At 62.4% G+C, this 9449-nt stretch overlaps 1 protein-coding gene across 2 annotated transcripts in view; it reads left to right on the top strand.

The window, feature by feature from the left end:
• LOC113203771 (proton channel OtopLc-like) overlaps positions 1 to 9449 on the top strand; it is a 39451-nt gene that overhangs the window by 3047 nt on the left and 26955 nt on the right. Inside the window, exons 2-4 of one of the 2 annotated variants that reach the window (XM_052272043.1) lie at positions 1673 to 1738; positions 5221 to 5478; positions 5568 to 5600. The exons of the other annotated variant lie outside the window; for it this stretch is intronic. Of the exons in view, the coding sequence (XP_052128003.1) occupies positions 1673 to 1738; positions 5221 to 5478; positions 5568 to 5600 (357 nt within the window). The remainder of the gene's footprint in view (positions 1 to 1672; positions 1739 to 5220; positions 5479 to 5567; positions 5601 to 9449) is intronic. 2 annotated transcript variants of the gene reach the window in all.

Here is a 9449-nt window from a genome sequence, read left to right as displayed (position 1 = left end):
CAGGGGCGGGGGAGGGGGGGGGGGCGCCTCTGCTGCAAGGCGTGAGGCGTTGCACTGCGCTGGCCCGGGCTGCAGTGCTGCTGTGCAGTGCTGGATCTCATTACTGCACCCTCGCTGTTTGACGCAACTCACACCGCGGAGCTACGCGCCCGCCGCGTCCGTAAAGGAGTCATTTGGGGCGCGGAGGTGCGTAACCCCGCGCCCGCGGCTCGGGCCCGGCCTCTGTAACGACCATCTAATTGACGCCGCGTCGAGCTGAGTTACGCGGAAACGGCGGGAGAGCTGAGCATGGCCGAGCATGGCTGAGCGTGGCTGTGCATGACTGAGCGTGGCTGCGCATGACTGAGCGTGGCTCAGCCTAGCTCAGCACGGCGGGCGCCTGCGCGGCTGCCGGGTAGGCCGTCAGCTCAGCACGCGCGCGGGCGGGCTGCCGAGCGGGATCTCGCAGGCGTTCCGACAGCGGGCCGCGTGTGTGTGCGGAGCCTTCCGGAATGGCGGCGCCGCGTTGGTATGACGCTGACGAGGCCTGACGATCCGTCTCCTCGGGCGGTCGGCCGGTCGCCGTCATGAGGTGCCAGAGCGCCACGAGACGCCGCCAAGAAGGCGAGCAGTTGTCATGAGGGGCCTGTGCGCGGACGCATGCGACCGCATGTGACCGAACGGCAGTCGGACAGTTAGTTGCCTCTTGGCTCCGAGGGGTGCGTGGATCGGCATCGGCCCCGCCGGCGCTGCTGCTGCTGCTGCTGCTGCTGCTGCTGCTGCTGCTGCTGCTGCTGCTGCCCCACAACAAGCGGGCAGTCCCGGACATGGGTTCAGGACACGGCCCGGGACACGGTCGACACACCGGCCGCGGGACGGGTTCCGCTCTCGTCAGCAGGCCGTCCGTCAGTTTTCCTACTCCACAATGCAGTCGTCGAAGGGCCGCCCCGGCCCGCCCCGCCCCGCGCGACCAGGTCTGCTTACTTTGCTATGGTCATTAAGAGCCGGTACTCTCCACATGGCTACTGCGGCTGCCCGCCGCTCGGCCGCCGACAGCCCGGACACGACACGTCGTCTCGCGGCACCGGCCCGACTGCCTTGTCGTCCCCACAGCTTCGCGCGGGCATCTCTACAATGCCCCTTTTGCTCGCGCGCAGTCCGCGCGGCAATCGTCTTAAATTTCCCCTATTTTCGGACGGGATGGTTTCGAGAGGTTGCCGTCGTCGTCGTCGGCACATCCGGACCCCTCTCTGCAGGCTCGGCGAGGAATGTGTTGCGCGGCCCGCTCCGTCACGCGATGCGTTTGTACGCATCTGCCCGGCCTCTGAACGTACCGACGGACACCTCTCCGAGGGCGACACACGCACACACACACACACACACACACGACGCTAATAACCAGTGTCCGCATAGCTGAGGACCGGACAAGTGTCGTGTTTGGAATCCGAACTGCTACTCTCCAAATGATTTGAACGCCACTTTCTTTGCGTGTGTGTGTCATTTTCGTTTTTGTGAGGATAGGACAGAGGTGGAGGATGGATGGAAACCGATTCTCTGCGGCGTGATGACGCTCACACGCGGACGGGTCGGCCCCGGCCCAAGGAGCAAGGCGTGTTGTTTTCTTGGACACACTCACACACTCGCTCGCTCGCACGCTCGCGCAGTCGCTGATGCGTCCCTCTGTGCTCTGCAGGACTCACGCCGTCGCAGAGCAAAGAGCCCCGTATCGTGTACGCCGACCTCCGCAGACCGACAGAGGGTGAGTACCGACGTAATGAGAGTAAAGGCTTTCCTCCCAGCAGGAATAGCAGTAGTATTTTTGCTTTGCTAAATTTTATGGCATCGCTCTAAATATGCAGATGCACATAACCTAAAAGTCGCCCCGTGCCATAGTATACCAAGTAGCAAGACCGCGTAGGTACATGTCACATGCCTGTAGGTATGTGTGGTGTGCATGTGTGAGTCTTCTCTGTCTGTATCTCTCTCTCTCTGTCTTTCTCTGTGTCTGTAAACTCACTCGCTCCGCGCGCGGCGTTTCACCGTGTAAAAGGATAACATCCCGCGGCAGTGGACGTGCCCTGCTCTCGGCAGATGTGTGTGTGTGTGTGGGGGGGGGGTTAACATAGCGTACGCACACGACACACACCTTGCTATTCTCAGTGCGTTCGATGGTACGGAGGTAGGATAGTAGTCTCCACCCAAAGCAGCACAAAGGACGGGCAATATCCTCGCATTGGCCGCTCCATCTGCCCTACGAACCAATTTTTTCAATAATTACTTCGCCCCACAGAGGATTTCTACAGACCATAGTTCGCGTACTACAACTGGATTTAATCAAGCAAGACTGGCCGTTTGTTACGTAGGAAATATATTTCGTTTGTTATGTTTATGTTCTACAAACAACACTGTACGTATCATATGGATAATACTTTCGCACGCGCGTGCGCGTGCCTTGCGTTACGTTGGGCAGAGTCTCTAGTTTTTAGTGCGCCCTCCCGCAGGTTCCGCCCCGTCAGCCGATTGCTTTATGCCGGCCGCAGCGCTTTCACCCCCCGGCTGAGCGGGGCTGAGCGGGGCTGAGCGGGGCTGAGCGCGCACGCCACGCACCGAGCGCGACATGAGCGACATGAGCCGCGTGAAATTTGAGCGCGCGCGAGCGTGAGCGCGGGGGGAGCAAGGCGGGAGCCAATCGCCTCGAACGAGCGGCCGACACAGGGCTGATGTGAGCCCGCCACGCCCCGCCACGCCCCGCCACGCCCCGCCAAGGCTCCGCCGCATACTGGAAATGAAGCCTACAAGTGCGATCCGCTCCGCTCCGGCTCTGCCCCACATTCGTATATACATATATATCTCTGCCTTTCAATCGCGTCCGTTTAACTGGCATGGTCAAGCAGCAGAGCAGGCAGGAGGGATCGCCTCTGCGCAGCGGCGCTGGCTATCCGAAGGCTATGAAGGGCTTTGCAAAAGGGAAAACCGACGAGGAGGAGGAGGGGGGGAGGGGGGATAGCATCATTAAGGAGGAATAGCGTACACCGCTGGGCTTGCTTTAGTTTTTTCTTTTAAACTTCGCGACCGGCAATCGTTGAGGACGGTGTCCTGGACGAGCCGCGTGGCTCCGTGTCTCCACCAGCCAGCCGCACCTCGACGACCTGTCGACGGCTGTCTCCTCCCCTTGGCAATAATGGCGTGGCGGGGCACTGTGGGGCGTGGTGGGCCGTGGCGGGGTGTGGTGGGGTTTGGTGGGGCGGCGCGGGGTGAGGTCGGGCACCCTGGGGGCTCTGCGGACACGCACGCGACATCGCCAGCCTAGCGGCGCGGTTTATTGCAATTTATGCAGTTAAACGGAACCAGACGGGCCCGACACGGAAGGGCGCGGTGCAGCAGGAAGGCCCTATTATTGCGGCAGGAATTCGCGAACCCTTTTATTTGTTTTTAACGAAACGAACTACTGGCACCGGGCGGCACGGCGGGGCCCAACCGGCGGCTCGGCGCCCTCCGGCCGCCGACCCAACTGCCGTCTTTACGAGGGGGCGTTGCCGCGGCGCCGCCCGTCGTTTGGTCTCGGAGGTGTTTATACTCTTTGCGCGCGTAATCAATTTTTGTGCAAGACCATAGCCGCAGCGACGCCTCGCAGGTGTGCAGCAACACCCCCACTCTGAGCATCCTCGCAGCGCCCTCGGGCCGCGGGGGTCCTGAGTGACGCGCCTCATGCCTTTTCGAAGACTTAACGGTTGACCCTCCCACCTCGAGGCCGAGAGTTGCCCATCGCACCTCACCTCGCCCCGCCCCGCCCCGCGCCTCCCCGCCCCGGCAGGGCTTGCCCTCCTCCAATTACCCCCAAAGAGCCCAGGAGTGCGGCCGCGCGGCACGGGGAGCGGCACCTCGAGCAGCTCCCACCACCGCCGAACCCCAGACCCGCGCTGCAACGCACGATTAGTGTCGAGGATGGCCTAAAGTGCTTCTCAGGCTCGGCGTCCTGAAAGGTCTCGGTCGAGGTGACGATCAGCGACCACGTGTGTGACCACTGTCCTTGGCATTCTCTCGACATGAGATGGCGGCGTCACGTGAGCGGTTCGGTAAGGTCTCCGCCGTCTCCCCCTAGGAGGCCCTCGGCGCGCACTGCCCCGCCCGCATCCAGGGCCGAGACCAGGCCCAGGGCCTATGGCGACCAGCGTCACGCCGGTCCGGTCGGTGGCCCGGCCCGGCACGGCCGCGGTCCATTTTATGGACTCGAGTGTTTTCCTGGTCACTCGAGTACTCGCCGCTCTCCGGAGCGGAGCGCGGAGCGGAGCCATTCGCTTTTAAAGCGCCTCGCCGAACTGGCGCAGCCTGGCGCCGGGCCCTCCAGTTCGGTCCAGGAGAGCCCCAAGGAGCACCCCTCCGGGAGACCCCGCAGGAGCGTCCCCAAGGAGCGCCCCCAGGAGGAGAGCCCTCCCGGACGGCGAGGGATGCCCGGCTAGGCCACATGTCCCCCGCGTGCGAGCGGCCGGGGCAGTGCTCGTTCTGCGGCTCCCTGCTCTGGTGGATGGCGCGCTGTGGTGAGTGTGAATAACGTGCGAGCCCGGGCGGCCACTGGATAGTAGCCTACCCTACGCCCCCAGGAGCGTCCTCCGGGATGCCCGGCTAGGCTCGCGGCTAGGGGATCATCCAGAAAGTACGTCTGTCATTCGCCGTGACGAACCTTTCGCTACAAGCTCTCATAGCGCCTGTTAGGTAGGCAACATCTTGCCTGCAATGCATGCGTGCAGTGCGGGGTGGCCCACCCCGAGTCTCGCAGGCGCCGAGCTCTTCTATTGTACCAAATGAGTCGAGACAAGTGACAACGTACTATTTGGACGATCCCTAGGTGTCATGTCCAATGTGGTGGGTGTGTAAATAAACCAGTGAGCTCCCGCAGCCCCTGCTGACCAGTAGCAAGTACCCTACGCCCTGCGGTAGAGCGCGGCCGCGGCGGCACGGACGAGAAGCGGAGCCGAGCAAAGGCCGACCCATTCAGGGAAAAGGATATGTGGGATTGTGGACCGATGCGCGTGACGTCGGTGCGAGTGGCGCGGCGTGCGACCGGACCGGTGACCAGGACATGTCAAAGTGGAGCTCCAGTGCAACGGCCGGTTAGCGGCCGTGCCGTCCCATCCAGGGTCCAGGCGAACCGCCGCCGGCCGCCGGCCGGGGCCGGGGGCCGGGGGGCCGGGAGCCGAGCAAAGTAGTTGCCGCTGACGGTCTGCTTATGGCTTTTTGCAGGACCCGGCGCCCTCCAGGACGCCGGGGTGTCGGGAGGCGGAGGCGCAGCTCCCCCGCCGGGCGCGGCGTCCGCGACTGCCCCGGGGGCGGCGCCGTCCGCAGCGGCGCCCGCACCAGCCGCAGCGCCGTCCGGGACGGCGGTCGAGCGCAGGCAGAGCGCCCGGAGGACGTCGGCCGTGTCCAGGAACTCGATCGTCTCCCGCGGCGGAGGATCGCACCGACTGCCGCGGCCGCAGCACCACCACCTGCGCTACTCCGGTAAGTGCTTGACGAAGGACGGCGGCGGCGGAACGGCGCGGCCGGACGTGGAGAGGGTTGTGCTCACAGATACCGCCTACCTTTTGCAGATGAACCGGACTCGACTGGGAGCGTCAACACCGGTAAGTCCAGTCCACGTGTCCCGTCAACTGTAGACAGTGTGAGATGTGCACGGCTCAGAACGGAAACTGGTTGCTTTTCATACCTCTTTTTGTAGTGCACAACGTGTCTTGAGAAAAGTGCCTTTTTTCTGAGTGTTTACTGAGAGGTTCAGCCGCTATAAGCTTTCATAGCGCCTGCTAGGTAGGCAACATCTTGTCTGTATTGCACGAGTGTACTGCGGGGTGGCCTACCCTTAGTATCGCAGGCGCCAAGCTCCAGTAACGAATGAATCTAAGACAAACCGACGCAATTTCCAGACGATCCTTTCTTCGAGCAGCAATGAAATGTCAGAAGAACTTCCACACGAGTCACGCGTCGAATGGGTTGCCTATCCGACGGGCGTCGCGCCTCTCGCGTGTGCGGCTCTGGAGGCGCGGCCTGGCGTGGCGTAGCGGGGCGGGGTGGGGCGGGGCGGCCCGGAGCTGCAGCGGGACATGACACGGCCTCGGTGACTCGGCGCGCCGGAACACTGGAACAGGCGCTCATTTACGACGGGTGGGCCGTGGCGGCTATCTGCTAGTCAACGCTGCAGGACACGGCGCAGGACTCGCTGCAGAACATCCCGCGGGGCACGAAATGCACACCGCGCGGTGTGATCAGACGTCGCACCGCCCACCGCCCCGCCGTGTCGGCGTCGGCGGCGTCCTGCCATTTGTTGGCGGCGGCCGGACAAACGCAGAAGCTGCCCCTCGGGCTGCCCAGCCTCTCGGCTATTCGCGCGGTGTAGGAGGCGGACCGAGTCGAGTCGAGCCGAGCCTAGCCGAGCTGAGCCGAGCCGAGCAGAGTCGCGGCCTAGCTGATGAAGCTGCGGTCAGGCTGACCAGCTGCCTCGAGTAGGACTTGACCTACCCACAGGATCTTGAGAGGAAAAGGAGGGGGGAGGTGCACTTTTCCCCCATAGACCCCCCCTCCATTTTCCCTTTACCATGTGTTCCCCGTAGAGGAGTGTGGTGCTTTCTACAGCGGACGCGTATGTGCCCCGCTCATGTCGGACCGTCCCGCATGCACGTGCGAAAATGATGTTCAGTGCGACTCACGTGTGTAGTATGGCGAATGGTTTGCGATGCGGGAGCTCGCGAGCGTGCGGCCGGTCGGCGTGTACGCTGGTGTCGCCGGACCCTCCTGGGACCCCTCGCTAGCCCCGGCTTGACCGGCCCTCCTCCCCTGCAAGGCAATAATTGAAAACCCAGCGACGACTTGGCGATGGCCTCAAAGAAGTCGCCGCAAAAAGGAATGTGACTGCCGAGAGGAGATCTTCTTCCGCCCCGCCCCGCGCCGCCCCGCCCCGCCTAGCGCCGCTTGCCAGCTGTGACGGACAGAAGTGCGCCGGTCGGCGTCGGCGCCGCGACGACCAGTGCCCGGCGCACGGCGGCGAGCCGCGGCCACTCTCAGCAGAGGCCGAGGCCCGCCCAAGCGCGTCGGCACGACTCACGACGTGAGGGTATATGCGACGGGGATGGGCGTCATGTCCCGCACTCGCACACCCAAAGTCAAAAAACAACAACAACAACAACAACAACAACAACAACCCCCCCGCTGCTGGCGCCAGGAGGGGATGTCTGAGGAAACAGAGTCAGTGAGCCTCTCGTAAACAGTTTCCGCCTGCTGTGCGTGTGCGTGCGGGGCGGGGGCGCGCACGGCCCGGTGCAGTGCTGCACTCGCTTTCACAGTGATGGAGATATGCAATACTTTGCTTATCACTCTCAAGTGCTCGGCCCCCACCCCCCGTTTTCCGCCTGTATCCATATTACGCCGTTACCGCCGTGTTTCTCACCACTCCCGCGAGCTTGTTTACCTGGATTTCCTCATCCTTGATCTTGTGACCCAGCAAGCCAACGCCGACGGGGGCGGGCTGTGAAGAAGGGGGTTGCGGCCTCAGGGCTGAGCTAGGTGGCTGATTCACGCCGTGCACTTCTGTAGTTATGCTGTGCCGCATGCACGAGTGCGGGCGGGTTGCCTACTCGCTCGGCTCGTAAGGCGCCGTGGACGGGTGCGATAGGCAAGCCCGCTCGCACTCGTGCATGCGGTACAGTATACCTACAGAAGTGCGCGGCGTGAATCAGCCACCTGGTATGAGTGTGCGAGGGTGTGGGGGTTAATGCCATCTCAAAAATTGTAGACGGGGAAACGAAAAATCTGAGCGGAAAATTGGGGCGTATGAGTAACGTGACGTGGGCGTATGAGTACCAGCGCGGCACCGCCGCCTGGGGCTGCTGTTTCCGGTCAGGCCCGCCACGCCCTGACAGCTACATGTTTAATTGCTTGTTAATTTTGGGGCAGCAGAGCTTCCTCCCACAGAATGACGCAACGAGAGCATGTTCCGCTTTTCTTGTCGTTGCCTTTTACCCTTTGCCATGAGGGCCCACCGTGTGGGATTTCGTAGTTCCTCTGTATCATGTGAGCGGGGGTTCGCCCGAGGTCGTCGCTGCTGGCAAGGAAGCGGGGGACGGCGGGCCATACCGTCTTTACACAGCCGCTTGGCGGGTTGGCCTACCCAGGGGGCAGTGGGAGCCCCATCATTGGCGTCGTGAAACGTTTTACATCGAGGGGACACGTCCGGCTCACAGAACAATGATTGCCGAGAACAAATAAAACCCTCGACAGCGGCGCGGCATCAGATGCACTCTGGACTTGGACTATGATGTTCTTCCTACCCGCGCGATGCGCGCGCGAGCCAAAGGTGCGTTCAAATACTCGAGGCGTCGTCGCCTCGGGCTACCTGTAAGGGCCGGAGGGGTTGCGTCAGCCCAGCCCGCGGGCAGCTAGCTGGGTCAGAGGGGCATTACGCGCGCAACGCGTCCCATTATTACAATAACACCTCCTCCTAGCGGGCCCCGGCCGGCCGCGGGCCCCGGGCCCCGGCCTCGATGAAGAGCAGGAGGAGTACACTGCATTTCAACGCCGGAGAGGGAGAGAAAGCTGTACTGCACCGGCCGGAAGCAATAATAACGAGCAACGCAACACCTTTCGGATAAAAAGGGAGCCAACATGCGCTAGTGACTTTGACGTCATTGGGGCATCGTGTCGGTGGTGGCGGTGCGATGGTTCTGCTGGTCAGGGATCTCACCACGACCTACCTCACCCCCAGGATCTGCCCCTCACAGCCTCCGTAACAGGACCCCAACCTGCTGCTCAGGCCTAGTCCGGACCAAGGGGCTCCACCAAGGGGTCGACCAGTTTTGTTTGGTGTACATGGAACATCTTGAAAACTTTTGGCGTATCTGGAATACTTTTGGAACAACTGGAACACTCTTTTGAAGTATCTGGAACATTTTTGCAATATTCTTCAGTGTGTACATGGAAAATCCAAGTGGTCCACCAGGTCGGTCGGCCGGCCGGCCTCACATGTGTGACGCTTATCGTCGGCCTCATCCTTTTGCTGTAGTTTGTTGTGGTTTCCGACCCAAGGCCACACGGCCAGGGGCGGCGCGCCGAGCCGGCACCCGCCGCGGGGGCGCATGGCTGCCCATGGCGGCGGCGGTGCCTAGACTTGAGTGGAAAGACGGGTATTTTACACGGATCACACACACACACACACACACACACACACACACACACAGCGTTATACTATTTTGCGTTCCTGATATTCCGCCGCCCTGGCAAAGGCGCTGTTGCGTGATATTGCGCGCGCATTTGTGTGGAGCTATGTGTGAGTGCGCGCGCGCGCGCGCGTGTGTGTGTGTGTGTGTGTGTGTGCATGCATGTGTGGGGTGGGGGGTGCACTATTATGCGCGGGTTGGCTTATCGCCTCCGCGCAGCGCCCCCATCATGTACGCCGTGCTTGTGACCCCACCCTCCCGCCTCGCCCC

This window comes from Frankliniella occidentalis, unplaced genomic scaffold, assembly GCF_000697945.3.
Source record: "Frankliniella occidentalis isolate FOCC.00 unplaced genomic scaffold, Focc_3.1 Scaffold184, whole genome shotgun sequence".
Taxonomy (NCBI): domain Eukaryota; kingdom Metazoa; phylum Arthropoda; class Insecta; order Thysanoptera; family Thripidae; genus Frankliniella; species Frankliniella occidentalis.
The sequence above is the reverse complement of the archived record's forward strand: the minus strand, read 5'-3'. Positions and strand labels throughout refer to the sequence as shown.